The sequence below is a fragment of the Anastrepha ludens genome, chromosome 2, assembly GCF_028408465.1.
Source record: "Anastrepha ludens isolate Willacy chromosome 2, idAnaLude1.1, whole genome shotgun sequence".
Taxonomy (NCBI): Eukaryota; Metazoa; Arthropoda; class Insecta; order Diptera; family Tephritidae; genus Anastrepha; species Anastrepha ludens.
Window position 1 is genome coordinate 65787187 of NC_071498.1, and position 20188 is coordinate 65807374.

General features: G+C 35.2%; 1 protein-coding gene across 4 annotated transcripts in view; it reads right to left on the minus strand.

The window, feature by feature from the left end:
• Positions 1-4590: 4590 nt before the first annotated feature.
• Positions 4591-20188, minus strand: part of LOC128871670 (uncharacterized protein ZK1073.1) — a 126987-nt gene continuing 111389 nt past the window's right edge. For 3 of the 4 annotated variants that reach the window (XM_054113610.1, XM_054113609.1, XM_054113611.1), the window contains 9 exons: positions 19472-19522; positions 19255-19318; positions 18641-18758; positions 16874-17084; positions 16723-16794; positions 9702-9814; positions 9496-9583; positions 9344-9418; positions 4591-7907 (listed from right to left, as the gene is read on the minus strand). In XM_054113610.1, coding sequence (XP_053969585.1) covers positions 7677-7907; positions 9344-9418; positions 9496-9583; positions 9702-9814; positions 16723-16794; positions 16874-17084; positions 18641-18758; positions 19255-19318; positions 19472-19522 — 1023 coding nt within the window. In that variant the 3' untranslated portion in view covers positions 4591-7676. Of the gene's footprint in view, positions 7908-9343; positions 9419-9495; positions 9584-9701; positions 11637-16722; positions 16795-16873; positions 17085-18640; positions 18759-19254; positions 19319-19471; positions 19523-20188 lie in introns of those variants that run through there. The other variant, XM_054113612.1, reaches the window with a different exon arrangement.

A 20188-nucleotide genomic window follows, 5' to 3' on the forward strand; every position in this document is an offset into this window, starting at 1 on the left:
AAAGTTTTCGCAATTGCAAATAGCGTCCGCGTACGTCTGCGTAGAAGAAAATGTGAAATGAGAATAAATATGATATTGGATATTCAAGCTTAGACTCAGGCAAACAAATTTCGAGAATTATCGGAAATTTTTTTTTTTTGGAATTGGGAACCTATAAACACGTAATGTTGAAATGGATTCAGGGAGAGAAGGGTGGAAGGCAATGAATGGGATGGTTGCCTCGCAAAACGTTAGCCCCTTTTTTCGTAGTATCCAAGCGATAAACAGCAGAACATTTTAGAAAATGGCAAAAATAACATCTTTCCGCACACTGTCGTAGTCCAATGCTCATATCTCCTTTCTAGGAAGGTATCGGAACTACTTCTAAAACTCAACAGGGAGAGAAACTCTTTTAGCGACCCGCCAAGGTTTTGCAGGTTAAGAACACATCTTTTTAAGATGGGAATTTACGAACTTTCGGACTGACTGATACTTTTGTGAGCTTCCTACGTATTAGAAGTCAGAGGCTCATACACTTGCAAATATTTGAAGCTAATGCTTAAGGGGCCGCCGTAGCCGAATGGGTTGGTGCGTGATTACCATTCGGAATTCACAGAGAGGTTGGTTCGAATCTCGGTGAAAGCAAAATTAATAAAAACATTTTTCTAATAGCGGTCGCCCCTCGGCAGGCAATGGCAAACCTCCGAGTGTATTTCTGCCATGAAAAAGCTCCTCATAAAAATATCTGCCGTTCGGAGTCGGCTTGAAACTGTAGGTCCCTCCATTTGTGGAACAACATCAAGGCGCACACCATAAATAGGAGGAGGAGCTCGGCCAAACACCTAACAGAAGTGTACGCGCCAATTATTTATTTATTTATTTTATGCTTAAGGGGTTAGATACAGTTGGAATTTCCAAAAAATCGTTTTTCTTTAATTTTATTTTCTTAATGTACCTATATTTATTTTTTTCTCTACATATGGTTCCATATGTAGAAGTCCACGCAAGTGGGGAAAGTTACTGATAGCCACTCACTTGGGAGTGGTCAGGACGATTCTTCTGCATATGGATAAATCAGCTCACAACTTCCGGGATAGCCCAAGTATCCTCTGGGTAGCTTCCGAACACCCGTTCGGGAGTGAGCTAAAGTGAGAAGGCGAAACATTCCAGGATAGCTGGTTGTGCGCTGGGTTTGGGATCCGCCACTTAAAACCCGGTGTCGGATTTGTTGTGGGAGAGAGACTTCGTCGCCCAGTACTGTTGTTGTTGTTGTTGTAGCAGCATAAACATCCCCTATACTTACATACGGGGAATGCTGCTGGAGTGACAGTCCTTGGCCGGATATAAATCCGGGTCATTTCGGTAACGTAGAACCGACTGTCGTGGAAACGTCGCCAAGTACTGTCGTTCACTCCGGTGGACGAGCGCCTCGCAATAAATCGCATCAAAGCCCGTTTTTTTTAACATCTCGTTAATTTGCGCCTACGCCCCGACGGAAGAGAAGGACGATGCGACCAAAGATTCCTTCTATGAGCGCTTGGAACGTTCCTATGGGCGCTGCCCCCACCACGACATAAAAATCGTGCTTGGCGACTTCAACGCCAGGGTGGGCAAGGAGGGAATTTTTGGTCCCACAGTCGGAAAATTCAGCCTGCACAACGAAACATCCGGTAACGGACAGAGGCTGATCAACTTCGCCAGGGCCCGAAACATGGTATTCTGCAGCACCAGATTCCAGCATAAGAAAATACACCAAGCAACGTGGCTGTCTCCTGATCAGAAAACGAGAGACCAAATCGATCATGTTGGGATAGATGGAAAACACGCTTTCAGTATTTTAGATGTACGTACGATCCGAGGACCCAACATCGACTCGGATCATTACCTTGTTGCAGCCAGACTACGTACACGCCTCTGTGCACCTAACTACGCAAAGAATGTTCGACATCGAAAAGCCGCAATCATAACAGACAGCCAGAAGATTCCCCACTCGACTCTCACTGCTGCTCTCAGAGAGTACTGCCCAAAAAACCGGCATGCACGGGCAATGGAGCAACATTTCTCGATCTCTACGTACCGCCGCCGAAGAAGAAATCGGATTTCGGCGAGCCCGAAAAAACAGTTGGTACGACGAGGAATGTCATGCTGCCGTCGAAAGAAAAGATGCTGCCTATAGAGCCACGCTGCGATCGGGCGCAACGCGAGCCGTGTGGAATCGCTACAGAGAGCTAAGAAAGGAAGAGAGACGTATTATCGGACAGAAGAAACGAGAGGCCGAAATACGTGAGTGCGAGGAGCTTGAGATGCTGGCCAATAAGAACAACGCCCGAAAATTCTACCAGAGACGGCGATCTGGTGACCGACATCCAGAGCATTCTTAAATTATGGAGGGAACACTTCTCGAACCTACTAAATAGTGACAGCTGCGCATGTCACAGAGAATGTGAAGATCCCGATACCCCAATCGTTGACGACGGAATTGATGTTCCGCTACCCGACCATGACGAGGTGAGAAAAGCGATAACGCGGCTAAAGAACAATAAAGCCGCGAGCGCCGACGGACTGCCAGCTGAGCTATTCAAACATGGCGGCGAGGAGCTGGTAAGGTGCATGCATCAGCTTTTATGCAAAATATGGTCGGATGAAAGCATGCCTGCCGATTGGAATTTAAGTGTGCTCTGCCCAATTCATAAGAAGGGGGATCCTGCAATTTGTGCCAATTACCGCGGGATTAATCTTCTACATATCGCCTATAAGGTTCTAGCGAGCGTATTGTTTGAAAGGCTGAAGCCCACCGTCAACCAATTGATTGGACGGACAATGTGGCTTTAGACCTGGAAAGTCTATCATCGACCAAATATTCACAATACACCAAATCTTGGAAAAGACCCATGAAAGGAGAATCGACACACACCATCTTTTCGTCGACTTCAAAGCTGCATTCAACAGTACGCAAAGGAGTTACTTGTATGCCGCGATGTCTGATTTTGGTATCCCCACAAAACTAATACAGCTATGCAAGATGACTTTGCTCAACACCAGCAGCGCCATCAGAATTGGGAAGGACCTCTCCGAGCCGTTTGATACCAAACGAGGTTTCAGACAGGGTGACTCGCTGTCATGTGACTTCTTTTACATGATGTTGGAGAGCATCGTACGAGCCGCAGAACTTAATCGCTCAGGCACAATTTTTTATAAGAGCGTACAATTGTTGGCGTATGCCGATGATATCACCATCATCGGCCTTAACAACCGCGCTGTTAGTTCTACCTTCTCCAAATTGGATAAATAGGCAAAGCGAATGGGCCTGGTGGTGAACGAGGACAAAACGAAGTACCTCCTGTCATCAAACAAACAGTCGGCGCACTCGTGTATCTGCACCCACGTCACTGTAGACAGTTATAATTTCGAGGTTGTAAAAGACTTCGTTTATTTAGGAACCAGCATTAACACCGATAACAATGCCAGCCATGAAATCCAACGTAGACTCTCACTTGCCAACAAGTGCTACTTTGGACTAAGTAGCCAATTGAGTAGTAAAGTCATCTCTCGACGAACAAAACTAACACTCTACAAGACTCTCATCATGCCCGTCCTAACGTATGGCGCACAAGCGTGGACGGTGACAACATCCGATGAAGCGACACTTGGAGTGTTTGAGAGAAAGATTCTGCGTTGCGTTGGCAACGGCGAATATCGCAGGCCAGCTGGTGGTAGTAGAGGAAGAGGAAGGCCTCCTCTGTGTTAGATAGATCAGGTGGAGAAGGACTTGGCTTCACTTGGTGTGTCCAATCGGCGCCGGTTAGCACGAGAAAGAAACGACTGGCGCGCTTTGTTAAACTCGGCCAAAATCGCCTAAGCGGTTATCGCGCCAATTAAGAAGAAGAAGACATATATGTAAGAATACACACAGAACATTTAATATCGTTCCGGTGAATATTTTCGAGGTTACACGAAAATTTTAAAAGGTGTTTCAGAGTGCTTGAAAGTACAAGGCCGGAGCGAGCGGCAGCACGTTTTCTCAAAATGGTGTTTTCAAAGTCGGTGACCAACATTACTCGAAAACGGCTAAACCGATTAGTCTCAAATTTTAAGGTGAGCTTCCTTGATATATTTTTTAGTAATTAATCCAAGATTTTTTCTCACCTATAAATATTTTTTTATAAACAATTTAAGGCCGACATTTTGGTCAAAAATCGATTTTTTGTTTTGAGAAACGCCCATTTCGTCAAAAAAATTTATTTTGCTTATTCCTTCGATTAATTACTAGATTTAACATTTCTTTAATTTCGGAGGATCCAGTTCAGGGATATGGTGGTCACCGCAAAACGTCTTTTTTAAGATGAGCTCCCGGAGATCAGCTGTAGCTCCTTTTCAAATAAATATTTTTACTAAACCAAGTCTTAAAATACAGTTAAAAGTTAACATAATATGTATACAAATTTTTAGATAAAAAAATTTAAAAGTTTTCTCAGAAAAAATTCGCTTTTTTCGGTTTTCTAACTGTATATAACCCCTTAATAAAGTATTCAATTTTTTGAAGAGCGGAAGGCTAGAAATGTCTTTTTGTAAAGCTCAGCTAAACATACCCAGTATAATAAAACGCACTGATTTAAGGTTTCTTATAAACTTCATCTAAACAATTTAATTTTTACTTTTGCTAGTTTTTCATTACACAGTTTGATTTTGCATTTTTACTCTTTTAACAGTTATAGTTGACTTTGTAATATTGTTTTAAAGTAATATAATTTCGTGACATTGCGTGAATGCATATGGTTATATTCTTAACTTGATCATAAGCGCTAATAAAACTTTGCTAAATAATGTTGACATTACAATACATATATCCATAATAAAATTACTTTTGGAAGGTAGTTCCATCACATATTCTCAGCCGCTTTATTAATTATTCGAAGGATACCATGTTTCATGTTACCACTCACTCATAAGAAAACTCGTCATTTTGACGTTTCAATATAAATAAACGGAAGTAGAACAATTAAAATCGCGAGAAAAGCTTCCCATACAAAAACAATAGCGACTAAAAATCTTAAGTCTGATTATTCATATCGAAAATTTCGAAGTCAGTTCCTCAAAAGTGGTTCAATATTTTAGCTTATCGAACTTTGCTCAAAATCTAAGCACGGTCGCAAAGTGGCTCTTCAATAGTAAGGTCATGTAGGCCGATTCATTAGATCAAAATGCACAAAAAGAAATATAGTGAAGTTCTTGGTTTAATGAAACTGCAGTAAGTATTAAAAAAAGTCACTAAATAAAATAAAGTTCGATGAATAAATGTAAAAGGAATCACATTCAAGTCACACTTAAAGAAAATATAAAAAAAAGTTAAAAAGATAAAAAGAATAAAAAAAGCGAATATCACAAATGGAACTTCTTGACAAAATAATCGATTTAAATAATGAAAAGTTAACATAATTCAACAACTAATTATGTGTATACAAAAAGAATAAGACTAAAATAAGCATAAAAACCATAATAAAAAACTTGAAGTTGCTTTAATAACGGTAATCTGTGCAGTATAGGTTTACGTCAAAATACAGTTTGATTTCTCAAACGGTGGAATACCCTGGCGTTTTGTGGATTTTCATCGCGTCTTTTTAATTAAAATTCAAACAAAAAAAAATAATATCCTCGGAAATTTAATATATTTTTATCTCATTCTTGAAAAAATAATTACCCTAATATTTTACATTGCAACTTCCATTAGTAATTTTCTACTGGCATTACCAATGTATTTTTGGTAATAGTTAATTTACGAAAATCTCGTCATTTACTAACGAAACTTTAGTAATCTGTGTATTTATGCCATATATACAAATTGGCCATTATACGAATTTACATTTCTGGCTTCAAAAAAAAAAAGCTTTCAAAAATTAACGTTCACAAACTTAACCGTTTTGAGTTTCTGCCTTAGCTTCTTCTCCTATTTGTGGCGTGCGTCTGGATGTTTTTCACAAATTTTACAGTTTTAAGTCGACTCCGAACGGCAGATACTTTTTAAGGAGCTTTGCAATGGCAGAAATACACTCGGAGGTTTTATTAGAAAAAAACTGTTTGGTATTTCGTGCCCGGGGCTTCGAGACTGTGCGCTTCCAAATGGTAGTCAAACACCAATTCATTCGACTACGGCTGCCGAAGCAATAGCTTATTTAATAATAATGGAACTACCTTAAAAAAAAATTTAAATAATTTTTTTCGTTTGCTTGCATGTAATTGTATTTAATAAAAATGTGGAGTAAATTTTTATATGATTCAAATTGCGTTCGAAATTATACTCATAAAAATATTTATTTGTTTTTAAGTTGCTGCTAACTCCTGAATTTTCGCTTAATCATTTTTTTTATAAAAGTGAAAATTCTTTATAATTTGCAATGTGTGGTTGGACTTTGTTTAAGTTTTTAATGTAAATTTTTAAAGTTATATTTTCTATTTATTTCATTTGTGTTTCACTGCGTTTTTGACTACATTTAAGCATACAACGATTTGTGTTTTAGAACATTTGCCACTACATTTTTAAGGCTACTGAAATTGCTAAATAACGTCCTCGTGCATATACATGTGTTTATATGTTTTTATGTAAGTATTTTTAGCTAAACATTTTTTTTTGTGTTGTAGTAAATCTTCTTTTTACTTACTTCTGTTTGAAACTACGCACTATTTGAATTTGGTGTTCATTTAAAAATTCTCCAAAGTATTCAAGTAAAATATGTCTGTGCATGTAAATGCTTTTAAAAGTTCTGGATATAATTTGAACTAAAAAGAGTTCCTTAGATAATTTCGGTGTACGAATACTTGATTTGGCAATTTGAAGGTACTGCTTTACGTTAACCGATTCGGAGGTATTTCATAGTTGATACTTTCTAAGTTCTTCGTTTGATTCTTTTTGGAAGATATGTTCGTTTTTTTCGTTGTAGGTGGGTTTGGTTATGCTTGGAGTGCGAGAAACGCAAAATTCTTCTTTCAAATACTTTATTTCAATCATATTTATGTTTGTATGTTCAATGCCATTTGATGATGCGATTTATGTATTCATGACAGTTGTATGTTGAGTGCAAAAACTCGATTTGGTTTTCTTCTTTGTTGTCATCCAGCTTTTCAAATGATGTCTCCCAGCGCTTTTTACTACTCGCGCTTGAAACTGAGTATACGTACTGGCTTACTGGTGTGCAGTTCTTCCAAGTCATTCAAATATTTTCACTATTTTTAAGCATTTTCGAAGAAATTGTACATGACTGACACATATTTTGTATGTAAATATGCGTTCTTATGCATACATATGTATGGGTAAATGTATATATGTATGTATAAATTGTAAGCAATTTTTTTGTAATTTTGAGATTTAAATTTGGCAATATTTAATTTCATATTTCATTTTTAAATTACCGTTAGTATTTATCAAACAAATTTATCGTTGATTTTTTCATTATTTAATAAGAATAATTAGTTTTCAAGCAAAAATTGTATTTTCGGACGCTTTATTATTTACTCACAAATAACAAGCTTACCAAAAAATTTTTAACTATAACTAGCATGCTCAAAAATGTTTCATATATGTATGTAGTATAGCTATATATTTAAATATCAATTTATTATTAATTTGTTGCATATTTGCTCGGTTTAGCAAAAAATAATAATATTAATAGTTTTTCTATTTGCTTTTTTCTTAATTTTTAGATTTATTTCTTTGGTGATTCGTTGTTGATAATACTCAATCGGCGTATATTCGGCTTGTCGTAATCCTCCATTGATACTCCTCGTGAAAGCTTTCTCGAGCCATTTTGTCCATCTGCAGAGCCGCCCGAACTGGTGGAGTAAGCACGTCCGCGATCAACACCAGGCATAACGACAGAAGTTAAAATGCCTTGACCTTTGCAGAAGAGCAAAATCGATTGAGCCACTTTGGCGGGCTGCAAATGAAAAAAAGGAAATATAGACATTAATTTAAATTTAAAAATAAAAGATTATATTTAAATATTAGTTTGAGAAAACAGAAATCCACTATTTTTGTTTAAAAATTTTGTGCAAATTGTTTAAAACTGTTTTAATGTCGATCTTTAGCTTCTGGGCGGTGTTACGACTACTAACATACCGGCCAACTTCGATTATTTCAGTGATTTTGTCGACATTATTGACATTTTCTTTAACATAAAAACCAAAATTTGCACGTAATTAGCTGTTACAGTATTTAGTGTGACACCTTGACAACGAGCATAAACTTTTAACCGATTGATTCATACTTTACGAAATATCGATCACTGCAGCTATCCACCGGGAAAATGGATCTCTTTTTCCCCCAAACTAATATTTCTCTATTAATTATGAGACATGAAATGGAATGAGGACACAGGTCGACATTGTTTTTATGCGAGACAAGATTATGATGTTTTTTTTTGCGTTGAACACCATTATTGTGCCTCAACTGGATGCTCACCACGCTTTTAAAAAAATCGGGGGAAAACCCATGGAACCGTGTTTTTGGGTATTTTTACTCCTACTTTTCTCATAAACCTGACAGTTCTAGAAAATTTAACCTAGGATTAATTTGAATCTTACATTATTTGTGGGTAATGCAAGCTCTAAAAACAAAAAAAAAAACCGGTTTGTATTACCCCTTTACCTTTTTATGTCGCGTATACTCGGCAAAGGGAAACGAAAATTTTTCGAGTATACGTGTCGTGAAGATAAAAAAAATCCCATTCGTATTATTATTCAACGAATCAATTGTAATTTTTCCCCCGAAGAAGTTTGTATTAAGCTGAAATAACAATTGCTGGGGATGTACCGTTACAAAACAGTTTTTTCAAATAAAAAAAACATTTCGTATGCATTTTTCAATTAATTTGCGATGAATAAATATATATATTTTCTAAAAATCAATACGCAACGTTTGATTTAACATTTACTCTGGTATATTCTCGTCTGTTTGTACTCGTCATCGCTGGAAAATAATTAAGCAGGCAGAAAAAGTTTTTCCAAACAAAATTAAACAGTTAAAAGGTTAAGTGAGGTTAACCCTGTAAGGTCCAGAAATTACGATTTAATTCCAAACTTTTAAACTAAGTTGAGCTAAGCTCTCTCTCTCTCTCTATGCTCCGACTAGGAGCGATAATATATGCAGAGAGATATTTTTTTATAATAGCTATTTAGTTCTTCTTAAAAATTTCATCTAAAATTATATATTTTATTGTCAAATAATAAAAATTAAACAAAAGCTCTCAAAAATTAGTTCTCGTAGATTTTTCGGGCCAATATTGGTTTTTTTAAATTCAAAATGATGGTAATTAGTGACTCCGAAACTCTCAGAGGGTTCAATGTGATGACCGCCATCTTTTTTCATACTCACCGCATCAGCTAAGACATCGCCCGCTCGTTCTATTTTTAAAATGGTGACTTTCTCCTTTTCAACATCTTTGTGCAACTAAAAATTTAATAGAACCAATAAAAGCACACAAATTTAAATTATTAGCTGTGCATTTTTTGTAATTTCTAGTTTACCTTCTCAACCATAGAGGCATAGGGGCTTAGCATGCCTGTAATTAAAATTACATCAATCTTGCAACCCTTCAATGTGAGATCCTTGCGGCTGTAGCATGCAAATTTTATGAATATTGTAGAAAATGTAAAAAGAAGAATCCGTCGATTATTATTATGTTTTTATTGTAAAATTGTTTATTTAGTGTAAATTAACCAAAATGCATTACCTCATAAAAGCCTTTACGTAGAGTCCCACATTTTTGCTATTCAAAGTGCTGTGTAAACGTTTTTGATATTCGGTGACAATTTTTTCCTTATCCGGATTATCACCAAGCAATTGCTATATGCGTACGTATGTACAGTTTTAAGCAAAGTTTTTTACGGCAAAGTATTTGTTTTTGTGGTGTATGAGATAGATCAGAGGTACGAGTAGGCAATGTGATGAAATATTCCAATCATTGGCGATGGAGAATGTGTGAAAATGATATAAATGTAGAATTTAATGTTTAAAAATTTTGAAACGTACGAGTTTATGTGTACATGTGTGGGTGAGAAGATTTTGACTATAAAAAGGTAATGGTTTCAATAACACAATTAGGGAACTAGTAGCATATTTTTATATGTATATGTATGTGGGTGCAAATGTGAGATACATTTTAAGAACAATGAAATAGGAAATAATTAATTCTAGGTTCGTGGAAAATTGTAGAATTAAAGTTTTTATACTCAATGCGTCACCATAGTTTGCACTCTGTTCTTTGAGTTTTGCTGAAACCAAAGTCGTGATACCGAGATAAGGGTCAGAGAACGTAAATTCACGTTCTCTGTAAGGGTTTATACAGAGTGCCACACATACTCAAAAATATAATATTTTTTTATTGTTTTGTCTGTTGCCAATATTAAAGCACCGCTGAACGAAATGAGGGTCTTAACGTTGCGAATTCAAGGTGGCATAAAATTAATCAATTAATCGAAAACTGTATACTTTTTGCAAATAGCTTCGTATGTAAATCATATATATTTGACATATGGGAACTAGACAGCTGAAGCATACAAACGGACAAGCAATGGAGCGTGTAAAAGTCAAAATAAAGAATTCCATCACTCAATATACTTTTTTTTTAATTTAGAAAAAATTTTATTCAAAAACAAAATTAGATGATTAATTTTCCGCCACTTTTTATTATCCTTTGATTTATGAAGTGCGCCCCGGTGTCTCTGCAAAAATGGAGAATTCTACTGTTGTCTACCGTCTTCGAACTACAGATGATCTTTAAGGAACATTTCATGGCAGAAAAATACTAGAAGGTTTGTTATTATCTACCTGCCATTTGAAAAAAATTATCATCATATCATTTGATATTTGATGGATCCATACATTCTATATGAAATTTAAGAAAAAAAAAGTCCGATATTTATTTATACTTTTGTTGGGGTGTGGTGAACTCTCTCCCTGCGAAAACCTCTAAAAAAGTTGGTGACACTCGCAGCCTGTATCAAAACTTGCGAAGAACATTCAACTCACAATAAACCAATTGGTATAAAAACAAATCAAATTGGTAACATTTTTGTTTTGTGAAATAAATTTACTTTGTGCGCTTGGGTAGATGCCAGAAGAACCCGTTTTCTATTTAAATGTTTTTTGGGAATCGCCAACATTACGGCTTTGTACAAAATTTCGGATGCAATTTAATGAATTTGTATTTATGCATTGAGTACAAAGTTTTCAATTAAGGACAAAATAGAAAAAGCTTTAAAAATAAAACTAAATTGGGCGCTATGAAAGCAAGAGTTTTAATGAAAGAATTAGGAGTGAAGTTTTGGAGATTTTATATTTTGTTTTAAATATCATAATTTGGACGATGAGTGTTCATTAAAATGTGAGTGAACCAAACACACGAAGTTTAACAAATTTTGAATTTAATGGATTGTGAAAGGCATTAATATACATAGGAAAATATGTTTGTATAAGTCATAAGTGAATTTAAAACAATGAAAGATGTGCCATACAACAATTACTTATACAAGCACGATAATGAATAATCGATAAGTTAGGAATCCAAATGGAAGAAAATAAATTTGTAAAATTGTAAAATGCAAGTTGTGTGGATTCACTCCATATTGCTGTGTGTTAAGCCAAAATTTTTGATAAATACCTGGAACTGAAGCAAAATGTAAAAGAAAATAAATTGCAAAATTTATCAACATTTTCAAACACTACACGAAACATTTTTACAAACAAAACATCATTTTGTAACTGGGTTATAATAGGGTTACTACACTAACAAAATTGAGCGTTGCACTACGCTAAATATAACAAAAAAAATATACATGTATATATCATAACTAAATTACAAAGTAAAAGCACGACTACAAGCAACAAAGCTAATCAGGCGAGTGCGAGTACATAGTAAAGCAATTTCGAAACCTTACTTTAGGGGTGTCCTAATTTTTTATTTCTCACTTTTAATTCTTAAAATATTTATTACCTTCCTTAACCCTTTCAAAGGCGAGACAAGAAGTAATATTGAATAACTTTTGTTTCAGCGGCTCGGTTAGTAAAGCTGATTTTACTGGTGAGACGAGAAAACTGCTGTAATTGTCTAAATTCGTGCCAAACTTTACAATATATTCATTATAAAGGGTGATCAATTTAGAGATATCGGATTTTAAATTGAAATAAAAAAACGAAATTCAGTCATGACACTTATTTTTTTAAAAACTGTAAACACCAATTTTGAATGACTCGCTGGAGGACTTCAGTCGGTATCTCGTCAATAACTTTAGTAATATTGGCTTCCAATGCTTCAACCGAAGCTGGTTTATCTACAAAGCTTTCAGACTTTACATACCCCCACAAATAAAAGTCCAAAGGTGTGATATCACACGATCTTGGTGGCCATTCCACTGGTCCGAGAGGAGAAATAAATTGCTTACCGAAACGACGACGCAGTAAATCCATTATTTCATGGGCTGTATGACAAGTAGCGTCGTTTTTTTGGAACTAAATGTTGTGGAAATCACGGCTTCAATTTCGGGTATCAAAAAGTCGTTTATCGCCAGCCTCGTCTTTGAAGAAATATGGGCCGATGATTCCCTCAGCCCATAAGGCGCACCAACGGTCGTTTTCAATGGATGTAATGGCTTCGGGTTGCTTTTGTTGAGGCGTAAGTCTTTCCATGATGAAATGTCAATGAATACTGGCAACCTCAGAAGCAATTTGCAATTTTGTTATTCCTCATAGACTCGTAGTATCAACTAGAAATTCCAAGTAAAGTATTTCTTTCAACGAAGAAGAAGCAAAACTTTAAAGTCCTCGTCTTTATACCCTATGATACACATTCAGGCGCATGAGTTTGGCTGATCACAATATCATGATGGCGTGGGTTTTAGACTCTTTAAGAGAAATATTTTGATCAAGATCTACAGATTTGATTATTAGTGATAGGTTAGGTTAGGTGAAGTGGTTGTCTTTCGACGCACCAAGGTTAATTAGAGGTCTCTTGTTATACTACCGGAACTATGCCATCCTTAGTCTACTTCATCCTCTTTAAACTATTACGTGGTCTTTAAAAAGCTGGATATACTAGCTAGTTTAAGATTCGCAACATCCGCAATGTTAGGCATGTCTTCATATTAGACAAATGTTCCATTTTTTCAAGTTCCATTTGGGCCACGCTTGCCTACTGGATTTGTGGTCACAGCGACATTGCGGGAAACTGTGAGACGGATGAGCTGGCCAGACAACGGACACGTTAGGTGGTTTCCCTGCGAACGGAGAGAATTGGGATCCCCCTGACTATCTGCGGTCTGCTCCTGGAAACATGGGCACAAAAATGTAAGGTCGCGAAATCCTTCTGGCCACGTGTGGATCGGGGGCGCTCGGGCAAGCTTCTGAGGTTGACAAAATATCAGCTCTCGAATCTCGTGGGTTTTCTCACAGGGCCCTATGCGCGAGGAATGTATGCTGTGAGACTTGGAATTACCTCGAGTCCTTTTTGCGTTGGATGTATGGAGGATGAGATGGAATTATCTCAGCACCTTCTTAGCTGCCGTGCTCTGGCGGGGTTAAGTTCCGGGCATCTTGGATCTTACTTCTTTGCTGATATAGTTGGCGTTGACATTATAAATCTGATGAATTTCATCATCAGTACTAAGCGGTTAACGCAAACTCAGCACAGTCATCGTTTATAATCCACACACTCTAAACCCATCCTCCTAACCATCCCACCACCACATCTCCCCGTCCTCTCCTGTCATCCCATCGGTTTTCTCTTTCACCTCACCTCCTTCAAATGACATCACAAAGGGCGAGTCCGTTTATCTTCGTCCAAGTGAGCTCATTCCTTGGGCAACCATTCCAACCTAACCTAACAAGGTTAGTTGTGAGAAATAGACGTTACTCAGTTCACGCCACTCTAGCACCGACGATCCATAAGTATTTATTAGCTAGCTGAGCACCCTCCTCTGCATTGAAATGGGCAAACAAAATCTTGGACTTTGTTGCACCAACGACTTATCATTAGCATTTCATTAAGTTACCCACAAACCAACAAATTATCACCAACTTGATAAGTGAAAGTGAATGAACTGAGTATTGATAAGTATATTAATATAGTATAACACTGGAAGTCGTTTATAAGCATTGTGTAAAAAAAATTGGAAATGCCAAGCAAGCGTATAAACGATAAGTTATGCAAATTATCAAAATTTATTAGCTTTTCGTAAAGTATCAATCTACATATATAACAAAATTATTAAAGCTCAACTCTTCCAAAAACCAAATAAGTTGCCTCTGAGTGGACTTACATATACTCCCTATTAACTGAGTGATTGTGCCGTCTTCAGGACTTCAGCCCATCAGTAAAAAAAAAAAATAGAAAATGAAGTTGCTTATCAAAATGCACATGGTACATTCTTAGCCTTCCCTTTCCATTGATAAACGCTAATCAATTTGGATAAGCGCATTACTGGAAAAGCTTTTACTTGCGAAGCAAAAAAATTGTCGGTGCAAAGTTTATGAAAGCAACTTATCCAAATTGCTTGTTAAATGTTAATTTTTGATAATTTGTTTTATAAGTTTCTTTTTGATAAGTGTATAATGCAACAGTTATCAACTTTACGTTTCGAAAAAAATATAAAATATACCTATCCAAAAATTGTAAAGTGATAAGTGATGTATCGTTTGCGTCATAGTGTCCTTGTCTCTTTTGGTGTTATACCTGTTTAGCGTTAGTTTTTATGAGATATAGCTGATGTAGTGACTAAATTTCTACTCTGATGCGCCTTCATTGAATAGGAGTAAAAAATGTTAAAGGTATTGTTGAGTGGCGAAGGAAAACAGCGATTGGCTTGCAGTAACTCTAAAAATCAGGCTTGCAGTATCTTTTATTCAAATATTTCTGCTAAATCTTCACTTCTCAAATGTTCCTTAGAAAATATACAAAACTCAATTTATTGGTTTACTTAAACTTGTATTTGTGCTTGCAGGGTTGTGAGACCTTCGCCGTCAACGGCCCAAGTGAAGAGAAATTTCTTGAAGTGTGCAAGAGCGCACCGAACTGTAAAAGCAAATGGCGTTTAGCAAAGACAAAGACCTGCCTACAAAAATGATTCACAAATAGTAATTTTGAATTAAGAAAACCAACTTGCCTTAAGAGGTAGATAAAAGGACACCCCTACTAGATTTATACGAGTAATACATATAACTTTAGTTAATAAATAAATGAATCTACATAAATATTTATAGAAAACTAAGCTGTTAATTTAATATCATTTTTTAAGGCCATTTGCCAGTTTTTGCACTTGAATGTTTTTTAAAAAATGTATACACCTAATTCAGAAAAAATTCTTGTAAAAAGAGAATTAGGTGAAAACTGAAAACAATATTAAAAAAGCCTTTTTAAAGTTCATTTAAGAATTTATTTCGTGCTTACACAATTTAATTCATTAAATATATTATAAGAAATAAATTATTAAACGGCGAGAGCAAAATCTACCGAGTCTCAGAGACTTTTCCTGAGACTAATTTAAACGCTTCGTACATGCGTGGAAAAATCTCACTCTATTTGCTCTATGCGATTCAATGAAGATTCATAAAATATTGAAATCGTGTGAAAACAAAACAGTTCGTGTAAAAATATTTTTTCTTTTTAACTCGTATTAAATCAATTAATATACGTGTAAAAAATTTCGTGTAAAAAGAGATTAGGTGTAATTTAATTGCCAAGATTTTCTAAGAAAGGTGGTATATTTCACCGTGCGACAGTAAACGTTATCTAATTGGATTTTAATTAGTAATGCTGCATATATGCATATATTCAGTCTTTAATTTTTTCAGCAATTTGATTTTTTAAAGAACTTTAAAGCTTCAAAGGATATTATTGCACCATATTTGTCCTGGAAAAAAGTGTATAAATATTATGTAACATCATGGAGTGTATATAAATATTTAAAACACTTTTTTTATTTAATATTAAATTGATTAGAAAATGAAAAACTAAATTTTTCAGTAGTTTCACCTGCATCCGAACTTTTACCTGAGTAACACAAAACAAAAATAATTGTATCGCATGGTGTTATAGGATTTTACGTTATGTAGAAGGAGCTGCATGGTTTTATAATTAGCAAAGCATGAAATTGGAAACTTTAACATTAAAGCGTCTTCAAAGTAAAAATTAGTTGTGTTTCATAGACAAACTTGGTTATAGCAACAATCGATGACTGGTTTATGTTGAAAGGATAATAATACTAATTAATTTGATATTATTTATATGCTTTTGCTATACCTCCATAACCTGTGGATGTCAAGTATCAGCAGTTTATGGCAAAGAGAAAACGTTATTTTGGATGTCGCATAATAATATATTAATAAATCAATGCATGATTATTATATTTCAATATTTATTACGTTGACCGCAGGCATAGTTTTTGTTTTTATATATTATTTATATTTCATGTGTGAAAAAGAAAAAAAGTTAAAAAAAGTTACTTGACCATTATAAACAATGTTTTGCTACTATACAAATTTACACACATTACTAGCACACAATTTAGTTCAGTTCTGATGGCTTTCCTATTTCAAAACGAAAAATACAAAAAAAACCTCACACCAAAGCAATTTTTCAAATAATTTTGCGTTCAGGTATCTTGAAAACACACACTAAGAAGTGCATTACTCAAAAACGATAACACATACACACACACAGAAATATAAAAATGCATACTAAAGTTGTATTGCATACTTACATGTCCAAATTTATGATACATTAAAAAGCTCTCAGCCGATTGTGCGATGTCATCGCTTTTCCATTGAATAAGCTACGATTTAAAAAAATTATAAAAAAATATAAACTTTACCCGTTATAGATTGCTTCAGTGTACTCAACTATGCACTCACCTTGGTTTTGAATGATTGCAAAACACTGGCTGCGCTTCCGGTGGCATTAATCAACACCAAGCCGAGCACTCGTGACGGATGGGCCAAGCCGAAACGAGCCAAAACATTGGCTCCAGCACCTTCACCCAGACCAATTACATACTTGACGTGTAGAAAATCCAAAACGGTTATTAGATCCTCGCCAAGTGTTTGCAATGAAGGGAACTGGAAGCTTTAAAAAAATATATATTTTGGTGTTAGATTTTTTTGTTATGTGAATGCGAAAGATATTATGTTTTTTAATATGCATACAAATTCAATTTGTAAATATGTATTAGGGTCCACATTTCAATGTCGTTAGTCGTTTGAACTACCATTGATCTCGTTTTTGCCCGCTACTATTGTTTGTTCTCTCTTCTTAAATATACTCATATATTGTATACGGAGCTTCAACTTGGAGTTTTGTGTATAATTACATAACTAACATTGCATATAAATAAACAGTATACTAAAGCGAGAAGTGAACATCTTGCCCACTATGAATAACATGATGACCCGGAAAAGAGCAGAGAAGTTATAGTCCGGGAGCCAGCGGTCGATTTTGGACTGCGTTTTTATACCGTTAAATTCTTGACTATACTTGTGATTTAGCTTTCACCTCATCCATTGGATGGCGTCTGCCTTCAGTATTAAAATCAGTTGGCATGAAATGATGAGGTCAAAATGACCCCTGGCTTCCGGACTATTAACATCATGGCGACTATGAATAACATGAAGTTAATATCTCGTCAACTGTGAATAACATGGTAAAGGTGTTAATCGAAGTTTCACTATAGCAGCTCGGCTTATTCGGATGATGTATTTCCACATATGTAGTATATATAATATATGGGGTCAGCGTGTACAAGCATTGGTTATGCAGAAGTAAGACGGCCCGATATTTATGTTTGAACGATGGTAATTATACCAACTTTTCATAGTGACAAAAGTTGCGGCTTTAACAGTAGTAATGGAATCTAGTTTATGGATGCACTCTTGTAGCGATATTCTACAACGAAAATCGTGGGTTGGTTATAAACACTTTGTTGCAACTCTAAGCAAATCATGCTGAAATGGTAAAAAATAGTGTAATGATATAAAATGTGCAGGTAGCAGTGACATTCGTTTTTAGTATGCAGATTGGCAGTTATACAGTCATTATTATTATTTTTTTTATCAAAAATGCAAATAAGGAAATTTCCGAGGCGGATGCATACATATCGATTCTTCCATCAAGGATGAAGAGGAAAAGACAATACCATTACTCTCAAGGATGATAGATTACCAGTTGTGTTATTCAGCTATGGTGGAAAATAAAATTGTGAGGCGAACTTTGTTGGCTGCGTCACTTGGGAGATTCGGCAGTCAAACTCTGCACGATCATTTCACATATATTCAAACACTCGTCCAAACATTGTGTTAATTGTTTGTCGTATATCACTAACACATTCTTAGTTTTTTCGTAAACGAACCGATTCATTACCCTGCTACGTCAGCCCACCAACTGATTTTGCCAAATTCGCTGAGAGTCGGCTAACGGGCTGCCGTTGTCGTTGTTTAGACGACTTTTCACTTACTCTCACTTTGATAATTAGGTACCAATCAGCTGATGACTTAGCATAACTATATGAGTAGATTCGCTTTGGAACATAAAATAGGTTGGCACAATTTGGATCATTACACTATAGCCAAAAAAATTACACTTCTCAGCCAAAATATTATAAATATATTAAAATTATTTAAATTTACCTATCAGGTAAGGGGTCAGCATTATCAGCATGCCCTGGTACATCGATGTGTATGAAACAGGAACGCTCCTTGATTTCGGTCATGCATGGACTGCTGACAAATTCCTGGAATGAGTTGTCTGGTAACGAAGAAATAAATACACATAAAGATTAGTGATGCATGAATTGAAGGAAAATGTATATTTAAAAAACTTTTCTCAGACACAAGACTCGCAAAGTAAAACGAGAATTGTATATGAATTTCTTTTTCAGTGTGTCATCATTTTTTTATCTCTTCGATTTAGTATCTTTTGTCAATATCTAATGACGTTTCATGGTTCATAAATCATTTCGCATGGACTAATTTGTCATAGACGTTGGAAGTAACCATTTGATAAAATCGCTTATAGTGAAAATATTGATTTTACTCTGTTGCTTTAATTCTATTTTTGTGTATGTAAGTATATGTATGTACATGTATACTCGCATTACTTTTATTTGCATCCCATGAATTTACTTGTAATGCTGTATTTCCATTTGTTACTATAAGTATGTTGCCGTTCACATAAATTTACTTAATTTATGATGACGCTTGTTGCTGTGGAAAAAAATTTTAAATGAATTTCAATAACTTACGATTGCATCCCAGATCGTGGACTGTGATAAATACGGCACGTTTCTCTTGTTGCGTCAGGTCACCCTAATGGAAAATCAAGTGAAAATTTACATATGCAATTATTTCTTTCCGTTTCATCTTTTGTTGTATTTATTATAAGAGGACTCAGGTATTTTGAAATATGCTATAGCACATAACTTTAAAATGTATATTTTGATTTAAAATGTGGGTGTATACCTGCACTGTGACAGTCAGTTCGCCACTTTTGTCCGTATTGACAAGATATTTCTGTAAGAGATTGAGAAATAAATTAATTTGAAATAAATTTAATATTATTTATTTCATCTTGAGACTGGGTAAGATTTTCATTTCGCAAAAGCAATTACTTATAAGCAAGGAATTTCAAGCATTTAATAGGCATGAGATGACCAGCATGAGATTTGGGATTGATTTGATATTTAAGTGAAATATTTTTGCAAAACCAAAAAGTGATATAAAATTAATAAATACTTATGTACGTATTATGTAAAGAAAATACACTTTTTTTAACTTTCTAGGAGTCACATTGTTAACTTTAAAACCATTTTTATGCTATTATTCTTAAATTAGGTTTTTCTTTAGCTGCATGAGTATTATCGATATCGATAACTATGGTTTAATAGCTGAGAATGTCTAACAGTGTTTACATTTCACTGTTCAGTAAAGTTTAGAATCGTTTAATAATATGAATCGTTTAACAACAAAACAACCATTCCAAATTGTGGACATTTACTTTAAAAAAAAAATGTATCTGTTCGTGAAGTTCATAGAGCGAAGTGTTGAAGAAGTCGCCGAAATGTCGATTCGTCGGCTTTCTCAACTTGATGCCCTTATTGTCCTTCAACTACGTGGAATATTGTACGTAGGGTCTAGGCTTAGGGGCATGTAAAATACAGTTCGTGAATGAATTGAAGC